The 17,829-nt window shown below is 45.5% G+C and overlaps 1 protein-coding gene across 2 annotated transcripts in view; it reads left to right on the top strand.

The window, feature by feature from the left end:
* The window catches only part of LOC139164524 (dimethylaniline monooxygenase [N-oxide-forming] 2-like), a 65,356-nt gene that overhangs the window by 41,921 nt on the left and 5,606 nt on the right, over positions 1–17,829 (top strand). The window contains exons 5-6 of one of the 2 annotated variants that reach the window (XM_070746782.1): positions 1,074–1,273; positions 9,497–9,840. In XM_070746782.1, the coding sequence (XP_070602883.1) occupies positions 1,074–1,273; positions 9,497–9,840 (544 nt within the window). Of the gene's footprint in view, positions 1–1,073; positions 1,274–9,493; positions 9,841–17,829 lie in introns of both variants that reach the window. The other variant, XM_070746781.1, reaches the window with a different exon arrangement.

Here is a 17,829-nt window from a genome sequence, read left to right as displayed (position 1 = left end):
TTAAAGAGCAGAGTCAGAAGCAGTGGAGCATGGTTTTGCCATATTTAGTGCCTACTTGGTGCTCTTTCACTCTTCCTTTCATGAGGAGTCATATGCTAAGTGCACGGCAAGTAAACATTAAGTAGAACTTTTATTACTACAGTATTTTCTTCTGAGTTGCTGACAATGACTGGCATAGCTATTTCTAAGCACATGCATCTCCTGAAAGCTTTCGTTTTATTTGTTTTTATGGTATTACTTTAGTTGTTTTCTATTTCCTCCAAGTATAGGTCTAAAGGGCTGCAAAATACTAATAAAAGGCCTGGTAGCTAATAAACTTCACCAAAATGTTCCTGTTTTAAAACATCATAATGATGCAATCAAATGTTCCTTGACTTACAACCATTCGTTTAGCAACCATTCAGTTACAATGGCATTGAAATAAGTGATGTATGACCATTTTTCACACTTACTATCATTGCAGCATCCCCATGGTCACGTGTTCAGAATTTGGATATTTGGAAACTGGTTCATATATTTATGATGGTTGCAATGTCCTGGGCTCAAGTGACCAACTTTTAGAATCTTTTGAGAAGCAAAATCAATGGAGAAGCCAGATTCACTTAACCACCTTGTTACTAATTTAACAACTGCAGTGTTTCGTTTAATAATTATAGCAAGAAAGATTGTAAAATGGGACAAAACTCACTTAAGAGCTGTCTCACTTAACAATTTGGTTGTAAGTCAGGAACCAGCTGTAACTTATTTCAGAATTATTGCCCCTCCTGCACTGCTTTCTAATTCTTTCTTGAAAATATTGCCCAAAGTTTTTATCTTGCCATATTCTGTAGCCTCTATGCATTATTAGGTCTTATTATTCTCACATCCTTAGTTGTAAGCCTGACATAATATTGCTCTTCCATACAATGTGCCTCCATTGGATATTGTTTTAATGTTTTTGTTTTAGTAACGCTGTCTACCTTACCAAAGGATTTAACCTCCTTTTTGCTTTTTACTTCTACACTAGGTCACTTCCCACTCATCAGTAGTTGGAGTGGTCCTAGGAATGCTCTTTTAAATTTTTCGCCCCTTAGGTCTTTCTCAGCACCAGAAGTGGAACCTGGGTGGTAAGTCGGATGTCACAAGCTGGCTGGCCTGGAGATATGATCTTCCAAACTCGATTTCTATACTTCATTCTAAGACTTCTTCCTATCGGCATTAGAGACAGGTTATCGGCAAAGAAATTCAATCAATGGTTTAACCATAAGAATTATGGATTGATCCCGATTAACAGGTAATCTCTTTTACTATGAATTACATTATATTTGCCAAAATGCTGAGCTTAGAAAGATGAAGTCTGCTAGTAAGTAAAAATTAATTTGCTATATGCAAGACAGAAGTTTGTTGTCAAATTTTCTTTTCCCAGTACATTTTTAACAAACTTCCTTCTTCAAGGGTAATATATACTGTTAAAATAGGTAGTTAGACTATTTGCTGTTTCTTGAGCCTTTTCCCAAAGTGTTCTGTGAACTATGTTCCTGGAGAATTCTCAAATCCATATTGGGCATCTTGTTGCTTATGATACACACAATTATTTTTGCTTTCTGAGAAAAACTGAGAACTGGATGCTAACTCAGTTACAAGAGCCATTAAAAGCAAATTATCATTTGCACATTGATTGAAAGAAATGAATGTAGAAATTTTAGAACTGATCTCACAAAGAAGAGATTGTATCTATAGGCCCCTGTATCAAATTTATCAGCCAGGCTGATTCAGGCTGATCTGTTAACGACTTCATTGCCCATCTGCTGATTAACTAGCCTCTCAATTACTTAACTAGGGTTATTTCTCATATCTCATTTGGAGGATAATCTATGCCTAGCCATGCTGAAATCTGTGATAAAAATAAAAGGAGAAAGAAATGTCTGTAGCGGTTGATGGCAAGCCAGACTAGGATCGAAATTCTGCTATCTTCTGTCTGCCATCTAATTCTAACAATTGAAGAACTAGCCAACATTTGGAAGTATTTAATATCCAGGCAAGCAGTCAAGGGAGTTAGTGGAAGTAATAATAATAATAATAATAATAATAATAATAATAATAACAACAACAACAACAACAACAACAACAACAACAACAACAGAGTTTGAAGGGACATTCGAGCTATTCTAGTCCAACCCCCTGCTTAGGCAGGAAAACCTACACAACTTCAGATAGATGTTTATCCAACATCTGCTTAAAAACTTCCAGTGTTGGGGCATTCACAACTTCTGGAGGCAAGCTGTTCCACTGATTAACTGTTCTGACTGTCAGGAAATTTCTCCTTAGTTCTAAGTTGTTTCTCTCCTTGATTACTTTGCTTCTTGTTCTACCCTCAGGTGCTTTGGTGAATAGGTTGACTCCCTCTTATTTGTGGCAACCCCTGAGATATTGGAACACTGCTATCATGTCTCCCCTGGTCCTTCTTTTCATTAAACTAGACATGCCCAGTTCCTGTAACCGTCCTTTATATGTTTTAGCCTCCAATCCCCCAATCATCTTTGTCGCTTTTCTCTGCACTTTTTCTAGAGTCTCAATATCCTTTTTGCATCGTGGTGACCAAAACTGAATGCAGTATTCCAAGTGTGGCCTTACCAAGGCCTTAAAAAGTGGTATTAATATGTCATGTGATCTTGATTCTACCCCTCTGTTAAGGCAGCCTAGAACTGTGTTGGTCTTTTGGCAGCTGCTGTACACCGCTGGTTCATATTTAAGTTGTCCATTAGGACTCCAAGATCCCTCTCACAGTTATTACTGTTGAGCAATGTACCACATATACTGTACCTGTGTGTTTTGTTTTTCTTGCCTAAATGTAGTAAAAAAAGGTAATAAATGTAGTAAAAGGGTAATGCTGGCATTTTCTTTGTCTGTGCAGTGTGAATCAATATAAGTCTTTCACAAGCAAAATAGGGTAACTGATTGAGCAGCTGCTCTTGGATTCCTTCTCAGCTGCTGTGTTTGCTTTGGGTTTGACTTTTTAAAAAAGGGGGGAATGGCTGTTTTAATTTTTTTGTATTGTTTTAGTGATTCCTGGCACTGTCCTTTTGGAGTGTACTTCCCTCACTCTTTTTGAAATCTAGTGATGTAGCACTCACAACTTCTGAAGGCAAGCTATTTCATTGGTTAATTGGTCTCATCCTTAGAAAATTTCTCCTTAGTCCTAGGCTGCTCCTCTCTTTGGTTAGTTTTCATCCATTGTTTCTTGTTGTGCCTTTTAGTGCTTTGAAAATAGATTGATTCTCTCATTTTTGTAGGAGCCCCTCAAATTTTTATTGGTTAAATTATTTACTATTTATTAGTTAAATTTCTAAGCCGCCCAATTCCTTCCAGATTCTGGGCAGCGTACAACAATTTAAAACAATCAGGACAATAAAACCCCAGAATATAAAAACATTCATTTTACTTGGCCAAAGCTATGTTATACAGCTCAAGGACCTGAGACCTGCCAGCAAAGCCAGGTCTTCATGGCTGTTCTAAAGGCTAGGAGGGGTGGTACAGACCTTTGGAGGCAGCTGGTTCAATAGAGCCAGAACCAACACAGAGAAGACCCTCCCATGTGGCTCCGCCAACCTACATTGTCTAGTCCAGTGTTTCCCAACCTTGGCAACTTGAAGATATTTGGACTTCAACTCCCAGAATTCCCCAGCCAGCGAATGCCAAGGTTGGGAAACACTGGTTTAGTCGACAAGATCCGGAATAGGCTGACCCTGTGGGCTCTGACCGGCCACTGAGAGGTATGTGACAGAAGACGGTCCCATAGGTAGTCAGGCCCTAGGACATGTAGTGCTTTATAGATGATAATCAACACCTTAAATTGCATCCGTATACCAATTGGAAGCCAGTGCGGCTCGAGGAGTGTTGGTGTAATTGGGCATGTCTAGGTACACCCTCAACAGCTCGCATGGCTGCATTCTGGATTAATTGCAGTCTCCAAATGCTTCTCAAGGATAGCCCCATGTAGAGCGTGTTATAGTAATTAGCCATGAGGTGATAAGAGCAAAAGTCCTCCTAGTCACAATCAAAAGATGATGTTCCAATTTCAGCTGCAGATCTAGGAGGACACCCCTGATTGCGGAGCCATTCTGAGGGGGTTAATGTCGTCCCCCCCAGAACCAAGGATGGACAGATGGAACAGTCCTTCAGAGGCAACACCCACAGCCACTCCATCTTGTCAGGGTTGAGATTGAGCCTGTTGACTCCCATCCAGGCCCTCACAGCCTCCAGCCACTGGCACATCACAGCCACTGCTTCACTAAATTGGCAAGGGGTGAAAATGCAAAGCTGAGTGTCATCAGCATACTGCTGGAACCTCAGACGTTGCTCTAGAGGTCTCTTCTGATGCTTCATCTCCTGGAGCTCCTCAGTAAACCTAGGAGCTCTCTTGGATCCACTGCCTCGGAGAGATCGCATAGGCACAATCCGGTCTAGTTCCCCTGATAACGCCTAATTCCAGGCCATCACCAGGGACTCAGGGGTAGGATGGATACCTTGTCCATCCACTATAAACCCTAAGAATTCTACTTTATTAACTCCCAACACGCATTTACTCAATTTTAACTTCAAACCCTTCTCTTGAAATTTTGTTAAGACCGATTTAACTCTTGCTAATAATTCCGTCTCCGAGCAGGTGGATACTAGGACATCGTTGAAGTATGGCACGACCCCTTCCAATCCATAAAGAAGCCTCTCCATGAATCCCTGGAAAATTCCCGGGGCTATTTAAACCCCAAACTGTAACCTTCGGCAACGAAACACCCTTCTATGTGTGACTATAGCTTGTGCTTCTGCAGTTTCACGGTCCACTGTAAGCTGTTGGTAGGCCTGCGATAGGTCTAACTTCGCATACAAACTACCCTTCCCCAGTGAGTGCAGAAGATGCTGTACTACTGGAAGGGGTAAGAATGGTGGGCTAATGCCTTGTTTATGGTGCATTTATAATCCCCACATATACGAATTCCTCCGTCCGCCTTTACTACAGTTACGACAGGAGTTTCCCATGCAGCTTGATCTGTTGGCTCTAAAACTCCCTGGGCTATTAACTTATCTAATTCCTCATCTACCTTTGGTCTGAGTGCCAAAGGTACTCGGCGGGGCTTTAAGCGTAGTGCAGGCACTTTCGGATCCAAGCTGAAAGAAATAGGTGAACCGTTATAACAGCCTAGTTTCCCATCAAACACATCTGGGAATTCTTGGGCCAAGGTCATGAACGACGAAGCCCCCCTTACCATATTTATTCCCGTTACTTCTAGGCCCAATGCTTGGAACCAATCCAACCCCAATAGATTAGAAAAAGGCCCATCCACCACTATTAATGGTAATTGTCCCTTAAATTTTTTGAACTGAACGGCAAAGCGTCCTTCTCCTATAACTGGAATAGCCTTGATAATCTCGCAGATTCAATCGGCATGGTAACAACCCGTTTTTTGACAATTTCGGAAAACACCGCTTAGCTGTAGACCACGACACCAGTGAGCAAGCCGAACCCGTGTCAACCTGCATGTTGCACGGCATGTGGCCCAGGCGAACAACCACTGTAATCTTTTCGGATGATGATCAAGTTTCACTGACAACCGTAGACCTCTGCGATGGATGCGTGTATATTACGTTGCAATCTTGACGTTGGTAATTCGAGTCCTTGTAGTTCCCTCGTCCTCCGCTAAAGCTATTGTGCTTCTGGCTTGAGGCTGTTGAAGGTTGCTGTCGGCGGAATTGACAGGCTCTGGCTATGTGGCCCCGTCCTCCGCATCTCCGACAAATAAAGTCTTTAAAGGGGCAATTTGATCTAAAGTGATCTCCTCCGCACCCTCTGCATGGAGATGGTGGTCGTCTAGCTCGCTCAACTGGCTGGACTTTGTTTCTTGCAACAGCTAATTTGCAGACCTCTTCTTCTTCTAACCCCAAAAATCTTTCAAAGTCTTGTGGAATTTGTTTTGCATTAACATCAGGAAGTAATGTGGTGGCATTTACAGTGCTTTCCATCATTGCTAATGACTGCATTGAGAGCTCGAAAGCCCTAGCCTCCGCTAAAGCTGTCTTGAACGTTAAGTCTCTGATTGACAATAAACGGCGTTTTAAATGGCCGTCTCTTACACCAAAAACAAGTCGGTCTAGTAAATAATCTTCTAGGTTGTCAAACTCGCAGTATAATGCTGCACATCAGAGAGCCACTACAAAATCATTTATTGATTCTCCTTCTATTTGATTACGATGGTAGAATTTATATCTCCTGGCACAACGGGAAGGTGCTGGGGCATAATGTTCCTGGAGGGTATTTAAGAACTGCTGCCATGGAATGTCATGTATTGGGGTGGGGGCAAATAGGGCTCTTGCTGTTTCGAACATTTCGGCTCCACAGAACCCTAGAAAATATGCACGTTTCCTGTCATCTGAGATTTCTGTGAACCCATTAGCAATAAGGAAACAGTCAAATCTGGCCACGTATGAATCCCATGTTTCACTCTTAGGGTTGAAAGGCGGAAAATTAAGTTGTGGAGACACCATTCCTTTTATTTAACTTAATTTCTTAGATTGTGTACTTGCTGGAAATCCTCGTCGCCAATGAAGTGGCTTTGTACAGATTCGGACACGTAATTGCAGCTTTGCTTGAACTGCTTTATTCCAACATAAACATAACGTTAATACAACAGTCAGTATTCAACTGTCAAACCTCCTCGGGGTTTCCCTATTTAACTACCAACTGGCTGAGGAACGAACCAATGATTGTCCCTTATGTTCCCCGGTTGCTAGGTTACCGCCTCTCTCCCGGTGCCCTTTCCTGTTCTCATGAAGTGGACAAGGCCATTGGAGCTGTGAGTTCCGCCACCTGTTTACTGGATCCGTGTCCCTCCTGGTTGGTTTCGGCCAGCAGGGAGGTGACACGGAGCTGGGCCCAGGAGATTACCAACGCTTCCTTGGGGAGGGGAGTCTTTCCATCTCTCTATAAAGAAGCGCTTGTACACCCCCTCCTCAAGAAGCCCTCCCTGGACCCAGCCGTACTCAATAACTATCGTCCAGTCTCCAACCTTCCCTTTATGGGGAAGGTTGTCGAGAAGGTGGTGGCACTCCAGCTCCAGCGGTCCTTGGAAGAAGCCGATTATCTAGGTCCCCAGCAGTCAGGCTTCAGGCCCGGTTACAGCACTGAAACCACTTTGGTCGCGTTGATGGATGATCTCTGGCGGGCCCGGGACAGGGGTTTATCCTCTGTCCTGGTGCTTCTTGACCTCTCAGCGGCTTTCGATACCATCGACCATGGTATCCTTCTGCACCAGCTGGAGGGGTTGGGAGTGGGAGTCACTGTTCTTCAGTGGTTCTCCTCCTACCTCTCTGGCCGGTCGCAGTCGGTGTTAGTGGGGAGTCAGAGGTCGGCTCCGAGGTCGCTCCCTTGTGGGGTACCTCAGGGGTTGGTCCTCTCCCCCCTGCTATTCAACATCTACATGAAACCGCTGGGTGAGATCATCCAAGGACATGGGGTGAGGTATCATCAATATGCCGATGATACCCAGCTTTACATCTCCACCCCATGCCCAGTCAACGAAGCGGTGGAAGTGATGTGCCGGTGCCTGGAGGCTGTTGGGGCCTGGATGGGTGTCAACAGACTCAAACTCAACCCGGATAAGACGGAGTGGCTGTGGGTTCTGCCTCCCAAGGACAATCCCATCTGTCCGTCCATCATCCTGGGGGGGGAATCATTGCCCCCCTCAGAGAGGGTCCCCAACTTGGGCATCCTCCTCGATCCACAGCTCACATTAGAAAACCATCTCTCAGCTGTGGCGAGGGGGGGCGTTTGCCCAGGTCCGCCTGGTGCACCAGTTGCGGCCCTATCTGGACCGGGACTCATTGCTCACAGTCACTCATGCCCTCATCACCTCGAGGTTCGACTACTGTAATGCTCTCTACATGGGGCTACCTCTGAAAAGTGTTCGGAAACTTCAGATCATGCAGAATGCAGCTGCGAGAGCAGTCATGGGCTTACCTAGGTATGCCCATGTTTTCACCATCACTCCGCAGTCTGCATTGGCTGCCGATCAGTTTCTGGTCACAATTCAAAGTGTTGGGTATGACCTTTAAAGCCCTTCATGGCATTGGACCAGAATATCTCCGAGACCGCCTCCTGCCGCACGAATCCCAGCGACCGATTAGGTCCCACAGAGTGGGCCTTCTCCGGGTCCCGTCAACGAAACAATGTCGGTTGGCGGGCCCCAGGGGAAGAGCCTTCTCTGTGGCAGCACCGGCCCTCTGGAACCAACTCCCCCCGGTGATTAGAACTGCCCCTACTCTTCCTGCCTTCCGTAAACTCCTTAAAACCCACCTTTGCCGTCAGGCATGGGGGAACTGAAACATCTCCCCCTGGGCATGTTTAATTTATATATGGTATGCTTGTGTGTATGTCTGTTAGTATATGGGGTCTTTCTTAAATCTTTAAATATTTTAAATTGTCAGATTATTTATGATTTGTTTCCACGTGTTGTGAGCCGCCCCGAGTCTTCGTAGAGGGGCGGCATACAAATCTAAGTAATAAATAAATAAATAAATAAACACTTCCTGTATGGAGCCTTTCTAGGCATCTCCTGTCGTTGGTACTCCCGGACATAACACATCCCATCACCAGGGACTCTTCCAGACTGTGGGCCAGGAATCAGATATTTCCACAAGCAGCCTCTGAAATCCTTCAGGGTCCATTAAATGTCTACGGTAGAACCACCTAATCGGTTACGTCTCCCTGCAGTGGAGGATTGGTGTCTTAAAGTCTAGCTTTAACTGAAATGATCTGACCATGATAAGGGAAAGATGTCTATACCCCTTAATATCAGATATTTGCTCCATTGTCCTGATACAAACAGCAAGTTGAGCATGTTTTCCCCCACTGAGTCAGACCCTATATTACTTGGATCAGGTCCACAGTTGTCATGGAAGCCATGAACTCCTGTGCCACCTTAGAGGATTCGCTGAGTGAAAGTAAATTAAAGTTCCTCAGGACTAAATTTCCTGACATAACAATTAATCAGTGGAACAACATGCCTCCAGAACTTGTAAATACTCCAACACTGGCAGTTTTAAAGAAGAGATTGGATAATCATTTGTCTGAAGTGGTATAGGGATTCCTGCCTAAGCAGGGGGTTGGACTAGAAGACCTCCAAAGTCCTTTCCAACTCTGTTATTCTATTCTAAATATTGGAACAGTGCTATTTTATTGTGAGTTAAACTAAGGAGAAATTTCCTAATGGTGACACAAATCAAGTTAGCCACACCAACCCAGTCACATGATCCATTTCCCTGAGTAGGTGTGGCTGAGTGGGAATTCCATTGAATTGGCCACGCCCATCCATTCTCATGGCCCTCACATAACCATCAAGCCAGGCCCACAGAACCAGTAGTAAAAAAATTGAAACCCACCAAAGGTAGTACCTACAAATGGGACTAGGCTAATGGGGATAGTTGAACTAACAGTGCTTCTTTATACATTTGTTCTTTCCAGCAGTTCATTGGTAAACGTCATGGTGAATGACGAACTGCCCAACTGCATCCTCTGTGGTTCTGTGGTTGTGAAGCCAAATGTGAAGAGGTTTACTGAGACTTCTGCCATATTTGAAGATGGAACTATAGAAGAAAATATAGATGTGGTCATTTTTGCTACAGGCTATGCTGCTTCATTTCGCTTCCTGGAAGAATCAGTTCGTAAATGTCATACGTTCTTTTATAAACATATATTTCCTCCTCACTTGCAGAAGCCTACACTTGCCTTCTTAGGTTTTATATTAGTAACAGGATCTAATCTAGCAGCAGTGGAACTTCAGGCTCGCTGGGTTACAAGAGTGTTTAATGGTAAGGCTAATCTATAAACGGTATCTTTCAATTTTAAGTTGCTTTCCAGTTTAATATTGATATTACATTTAATACTAAAATATTCTCATGTTTGTCTGCACCCATGTGAGCTTTAAATTTTAGGAAGCCAAAAATCATAGAAATCTCATCACAATGCTACTGTGAAGTTTTCAAAGGATGCCCTAATTAATTCAGGAGCCATGAGCCAAAGTCCAAGATTTATTAGAAGTGGCATTCCAGCAATATTTTGATGCAGCCAGAACTTAACTCATGCAGGCTGAATGCTCTCATGACCATATTTTTCCCCATTCTCATTGGACATGTCATAAATCACATTCGCCAATGAATCACGTTGGCGGGTTGTGAACCCCACACCCCTCCTTCTGACTCCAGAAGCCTAGGACACGATCAGTAATAGAAACATTTGTGGAATGTAGTCTCAGTTAGGGCAGTAAGCCACTCCTCCAGCTCTCCCCCCACCCAGCTCTGTTTCATAGCAACTCGAAATCTTTGCAAGTTAACAACTACATTGTAATCAAATAGAATGTTAGTTTCTAGAATGCCCATTAAGCATCTGGCCTCTTTATTATGAGATCCATAAAATTACAAGTGTTTGTTTGTTTGTTTGTTTGCTTGTTTGCTTGTTTGTTTGTTTGTTTGTTTGTTTATCTGCTTTCAATACCATCGACCATGGTATCCTTCTGCTCCGGCTGGAGGGGTTGGGAGTGGGAGGCACTGTTCTTCAGTGGTTCTCCTCCTACCTCTCCGGTCGGTCACAGTCGGTGTTAGTGGGGGGTCAGAGGTCGACCTCAAGGTCTCTCCCTTGTGGGGTGCCTCAGGGGTCGGTCCTCTCCCCCCTGCTATTTAATATCTACATGAAACCGCTGGGTGAGATCATCCAAGGGCATGGGGTCAGGTATCATCAGTACGCTGATGATACCCAGCTTTACATCTCCACCCCATGTCCAGTCAATGAAGCAGTGGAAGTGATGTGCCAGTGTCTGGAGGCTGTTGGGGTCTGGATGGGTGGCAACAGACTCAAACTCAACCCTGATAAGACGGAGTGGCTGTGGGTTTTGCCTCCCAAGGACAATTCCATCTGTCCATCCATCACCCTGGGGGAGGCAGTTACTGACCCCCTCAGAGAGGGTCTGCAACTTGGGCATCCTCCTCGATCCACAGCTCACATTAGAGAAACATCTTGCAGCTGTGGCGAGAGGGGCGTTTGCCCAGGTTCGCCTGGTGCCCCAGTTGCGGCCCTATTTGGACCGGGAGTCACTGCTCACAGTCACTCATGCCCTCATCACCTCGAGGTTCAACTACTGTAATGCTCTCTACATGGGGCTACCTTTGAAGAGTGTTCGGAAACTTCAGATCGTGCAAAATGCAGCTGCGAGAGCAATCATGGGCTTCCCTAAGTATGCCCAGGTTACTCCAACACTCCACAGTCTACATTGGTTGCCGATCAGTTTCTTGTCACAATTCAAAGTGTTGGTTATGACTCCTTAAAACCCACCTCTGCCATTAGGCATAGGGGAATTGAGACATCTCCCCCTTGCCTATGTAGTTTTTGTGTATGATATGATTGTCCGTATGTTTTTATATATTGGGGTTGTTTAGACTTTTTAATGTAAAATTGTTATTTTTAGATTTTAAATATTAGATTTGTTACCATGTATTGTTTTTTATCACTGTTGTGAGCTGCCCCGAGTCTACGGAGAGGGGCGGCATACAAATCTAATTAATAATAATGATAATAATAATAATGATGATGATGATGATGATGATGATGATGATGATATTTGTTTGTTTATTTGTTTTTCTTTATTTGTGTTTGTTTATTTGTTTGTTTATTTGTGTTTGTTTATTTGTGTTTGTTTATTTGTTTATTTATCTATTTATTTGTTTATTTGTGTTTGTTTATTTGTTTATTTATCTATTTATTTGTTTATTTGTTTATTTATCTATCTATCTATTTATCTATCTATTTATCTATCTATCTATCTATCTATCCATCCATCCATCCATCCATCCATCCATCCATCCATCCATCCATCCATTCATTCATTTATTTATTTATTTATTTATTTATTATTTGGACTTATATACCATCCAGCTCCTGAAGGATTTTTGGTGGCTCACAGCCAAATATGAATAAAAGATAACCAAAAACTTCCTAAAACAGTTCAAAACTATCTAAAACCAACAGTCACACAATTAAAACAATTAAGAAAAATCATGCATATCCCAGGCCTGCCAGAATTTTTTTACAGATTTTTACAGCTTTTTGGAAAGTGAGTAGAGCGGGGACAGTCTGGACCACCTCAGGTAGCTGGTTCCAAAGGGCTGGAGCAGCCACAGAGAAGGCCCTCCTCTACGGGCCCCCAGCCAACATTGTTTAGCTGATGGGACCCAGGGAAGACTGTAGGCCTTTATCAGTCGCTGGGAGGTATGCGGTAGGAAATGGTCCTGAAGATAGTCTGGTCCTAAGCCACTTAGGGCTTTAAAGGTAATAACCGACATGTTGAATTGCACCTGGAGACCAATCGGGAGCGAATGCAGTCCACAGAGAATTGGTGCGGTGTGGTGTGCCTAGATGCACCCTTAACAGCTTCTGCATTGTAGACCACTTGCAGTCTCCGAACATTCATAAGAAGTAGGCCCATGTAGAATGTATTGCAATAATTTAACCATGAAGTGATAAGGGCATGAGTGACCATGAGAAGAGCTTCCTGATCCAGATGCAATTGGTGCACTAGGCAAACCTGTGCAAAGGTCCCCCTAGCCACAGCAGTCAAGTATTGATCTAATCCTAGCTGTGGATCTAGGAGGATGCCCAAATTGTGATTGTAATCCCCCCCCCCCCCCGAACCAAAGATGGACAATCAATGTGATCTTTCGGAGGGAATGCTCACAGCCATTTGGTCTTGTCTGGATTAAGTTTCAGCCTGTTTACTTTCATCCAGACCCTCACATCCTCTTGGCACTGGCACATCTCATCTACCACTTTACTGAGTTGACATGGGGTGGAAATATACAGCTGACTATCAGCAACATACTGCTGAAAACTCATCCCATGTCATCGGATGATCTCACCCAGTGTTCATGTAGATGTTAAATAAAACAGGAGAGAGGACTGACCCCTGGGGCACCCAACAGCGGAGGGGCCTAGGGGTCAATCTCTGTCCTTCCAACCAACACTGACTGTTAATGGCCAGAGGAGGAGAACCACCATATAATGATGCCTCCTACTCCCAACTCCCTTAGTCGTCGCAAAAGGATACCATGGTCAATGGTATAGAAAGCAGCTGAAAAGTCAAGTAGCATCAAGATAGAAGAGTGACTTCTATCTTGGGTTTACCAGAGATCATCCATCAGGGTGACCAAAACAGTTTCTGTGTTGTAGCCAAGCCTGAAGCCAGATTGAAAAGGGTCTAGATAATCAATTTCTTCCAATGACCATAGGAGATGGAGCACCACCACTTTCTCTACAACCTTTCCCACAAAGGGTAGATTGGAGACTGGGCGAAAGTTCTTCAATTCAGCTGGATCCAGGGAAGGCTTCTTGAGGAGGGGCCTTACAACTGCTTCCTTTAAAGGTTATGGGAAGGACCCCTCCATCAAGGAGGCATTGACCAAAGCCTGGAGCCAGCCTCATGTCACCTCCCTGCTGCCCAAAACCAGCCAGGAGGGCACAGATCCAATAAACAAGTGGAGGAGCTTATTGCTCCCAGAGACTTGTCCACAGTCACAGTATCAAATTCATCCCTCACAACAGGACTAAGACCTACCCCTGTCATCTCGGTCAGAATTTCCCAATCAGAGTCCAGGTCCATCTGAATCTGATCAACTTTATCCACCAGAAACTGAACAAATTCTCAATTCTACCTTGCAAGGGCTCCTCTGCTCCTCTGCTCCTCTGCTCCCTCCGCATTATTCCAGGCTGACACTGCCGGATTGTGGACAAGGGAGTCCGGTATTTCCCCAAACTCCTTTTGGAACCCTTCAGGGTCCATTAGGCATCTGGGGTGGAACCACTTAATCGATTCCACCTCCCTGCGCTGAAGGAGTGGCATCCTAAAGTCCAACCTCAGCAGGAAATGATCTGACCATGACAAGGGAGAAATGTCCATACCCCTTAGCTACAGATCATGTCTCCACTGTCCTGAGAGGAGCACTAGGTCAAGTGTGTGTGTCCCCCCCTTAAGTCAGACCCTGAACCACTTGGGACAGGTCCATGGTTATCATGGAAGCCATGAACTCCTGAGCTGCGCCCAAGGATCCACCGAGTGATGGTAAGTTGAAGTCCCCTAGCACCATAAGCCTGGGAAACTCCACTGCCAACCCAGCTGCCACCTCTAGCAGCATAGCCAGGATTGTTGCAATGCAGCTGGGAGGCAGGTACATTAACAGCAAACCCAACTCAACCCATGAATCCAACCTCAAGAGGAGAGATTCACACCCAACAAGCTCTGGGGCAAGGCTACTGCAAGGACAAAGGCTCTTCTGGATGATAATTGCCACTCCTCCACTCCTTCCCTGGAGTTGCGGCTGATGCAGTCCCTGAAACCCATCTGGGCACATCTCAGAGAGGGGAGCATCCCTCTCATGGCCCAGTCAGGTTTCAATTATCCATGCTAGGACAGCCTCCTTGTCCAAGAGTAAATCTTGCTGTTCAATGCCTTGTTGGCATTAAACAGCAGCAGCCTGAGGCCAGGGCCTTGACATCCCCTGTCGCAAGCTATATGAGATAAGCCTGATGAACCAGAATCAGTGGGGCTGGAGCAAATAATCGCTCTAAGAAAATGAGTCCTAGTTCCCCATGAGTGGCCTAACCCTGGTTCATGCCACATCTACCTCTCCCAATCATAACCATAAGAACATAAGAAGAGCCATGCTGAATCAGGCCAAAGCGCATCGAGTCCAGAATTCTGTGCCACACAGTGGCCCACCAATTGTCCTTGGGGATCTTGAGCAGAAAGAGAAGGCAAGACCCTTCCTTTCCCCTGACCCCCAACAAATGGGACCCAAGGGACTCCTGCATGCCTCAACCAACATAGAGGCTGCACATGGACAACCATGATACTCTGGCCCTCCTGCCCCCCAAGAATTCCCCCACTGCCCCCCATCCTCCCCAGCAGGCCACGCATCACATCCATACCAAGCCAGGGACAGTAATTGGGCCCCCACCTGCTTCTGTTTGCACACACAGCAGAAGGGTTCCAACCCCTACCTCTGGCTTTCTCATTCATCCAATTAAATCACTCCATCATTTTATTCAATCAGAATCATCCCCTTCCTCTTACATATACCCAAATACTCCCTCTGAGATAAAACAACAATATAAAACTGCAGTGAATTAAAACAAGGCATATAAAAAACATATATAACACCACCAGACTGCTGTTGTTGTTGTTGTTGTTGTTGTTGTTGTTATTATTATTATTATTATTATTATTATTTAGATTTGTATGCTGCCCCTCTCCGTAGACTCGGGGCAGCTCCCAACAGTAATAGTACAATATATAACAAATCTAATAATTAAAAGTCACTAAAAACACCTTATTAAAAAGAAACATACACACAAACATACCATGCATAAACTGTATAGGCCCGGGAGAGATATCTCAGTTCCCACATGCCTGGCGGCAGAGGTGGGTTTTAAGAAGTTTACGAAAGACAAAGAGGGTGGGGGCAGTTCTAATCTCTGGGGCGAGCTGGTTCCAGAGGGTCGGGGCTGCCACAAAGAAGGCTCTTCCCCTGGGTTCCGCCAGATGACATTGTTTAGTCGACGGGACCCGGAGAAGGCCAACTCTGTGGGACCTAACTGGTCACTGGGATTCATGCGGCAGAAGGTGGTCTCAGAGATATTCTGGCCCGATGCCATGAAGGGCTTTATAGGTCATGACCAACACTTTGAATTGTGACCGGAAACTGATCCTCAGCCAATGCAGACTGTGGAGTGTTGGTGTAACTTGGACATACTTAGGGAAGCCCATGATTGCTCTCGCAGCTGCATTTTGCACGATCTGAAGTTTCAGAACACTCTTCAAAGGTAGCCCCATGTAGAGAGCATTACAGTAGTCGAACCTCGAGGGCATGAGTGACTGTGAGCAGTGACTCCCAGTCGAAATAGAGCCTCAACTGTTGCACCAGGTGAACCTGGGCAACCCCCCCTCTCACCACAGCTGAAAGATGGTTTTCTAATGTTAGCTGTGGATCGAGGACCCAGGGTGATGGATGGACTGATGGGATTGTCCTTGGGAGGCAAAACCCACAGTCACTTCGTCTTATCAGGGTTGAGTTTGAGTCTGTTGACACCCATCCAGACCCCAACAGCCTCCAGGCACCAGCACATCACTTCCACTGCTTCGCTGACTGGACATGGGGTGGAGATGTAAAGCTGGGTATTATCAATGTACTGATGATACCTCACCCCATGCCCTTGGATGATCTACCCAGCGGTTTCATGTAGATATTAAATAGCAGGGGGGAGAGGACCGACCCCTAAGGCACCCCACAAGGGAGCAACCTAGAGATCGACCTCTGACCCCCCACTAACACCGACTGCAATCGACCAGATAGGTAGGTGGAGAACCACTGAAGAACAGTGCCTGCCACTCCCAACCCCTCCAGCTGACGCAGAAGGATACCATGGTCGATGGCATCAAAAGCCGCTGAGAGGTCTAGAAGCACCAGGACAGAGGATAAACCCCTGTCTTGGGCCCGCCAGAGATCTTCCATCAATGCGACCAAAGCAGTTTCCATGCTGTAGCCGGGCCTGAATCCTGACTGCTGAGGGCCTAGATAATTGGCTTCTTCCAAGGACCGTTGGAGTTGGAGTGCCAACACTTTCTCAACAACCTTCCCCATAAAGGGAAGGTTGGAGACTGGACGGTAGTTGTTAAGAATGGCTGGGTCCAGGGAAGGCTTCTTGAGGAGGGGGCGCACAAGTGCCTCCTTATAAGGAGCTGGAAAGGACCCCCTCCCCAGAGAAGCATTGACAATCTCCTGGACCCAGCCAGGAGGGACACGGATCCAGTAAACAGGTGGTGGAACTCACAGCTCCAATGGCCTTGTCCACTTCATCCGGTGTCACCAGGGCGAACTCCTCCGAGACAGATGGACAAGTATGGGCCCCAGTCACCTCGACTAACTCATTGTAAACCAACACTGCAGTCCAATTGAAGCCGAGGTCCATCCAAATCTGAGCGATTTTATCAGCGAAAAACATGTTAAAATCCTCGGCACTGCCCTGCAAGGCCTCCCCAATTCTCCCCTGATTTAGAAGAGAGTGGGTCACCCTAAAGAGGGCGGCCGGGCAGGAGTCTGCTGATGCAATCAAGGTGGCATGATACATGCATTTTTCTGCCTTGAGTGCCGGATTGAGTGCCACTTTGTAAGTCTTAATATGAGCTCTTGCAAGTGTTCGATCAGACTCAGATTTACTCTTTCTCCACCACTTCTCTAGACCTCTCTTCTGGTGTTTCAACACCTGGAGTTCCTCAGTGAACCAAGGAGCATTCCGGGGTCCAGTGCCACAGAGAGGTCGCAACGGCACAATCCGGTCAAGAGCCTCCGTCGCAGCCTTGTTCCAGGCCACAGTGAGGGACTCTGCCGGTCTGTGTAGGAGTGAATTTGTTAGAATCCCAAGCGCCCTCTGAAAGCCCTCTAGGTCCATCAGGTGCCTGGGGTGGAACCACCTAATCGGTTCCTCCTCCCTACAGGGGAGGATTAGAGCCTTGAAGTCAAGTCGTAGCAGAAAATGGTCTGACCATGACAAGGGCAGAACATTTAAGCCCCTTACATTCAGACTATCACTCAGCTGTGCCGAGAGAAATATAATGTTGGGTGCATGCCCCCCTCATGCCACCCCTTTGCTCCAGCCTGCTGCTGGAGCAAAAATCCAGGCAGAAGAGGCTACACACTCAGGAGAAATGGAAGAAGTCATTGAATCCCAAGGAGTGACTGAACCAACGGGTTTGCTGA

The sequence above is a fragment of the Erythrolamprus reginae genome, chromosome 3, assembly GCF_031021105.1.
Source record: "Erythrolamprus reginae isolate rEryReg1 chromosome 3, rEryReg1.hap1, whole genome shotgun sequence".
NCBI lineage: Eukaryota > Metazoa > Chordata > Lepidosauria > Squamata > Dipsadidae > Erythrolamprus > Erythrolamprus reginae.
This window is presented reverse-complemented; position numbering and strand designations above follow the sequence as displayed.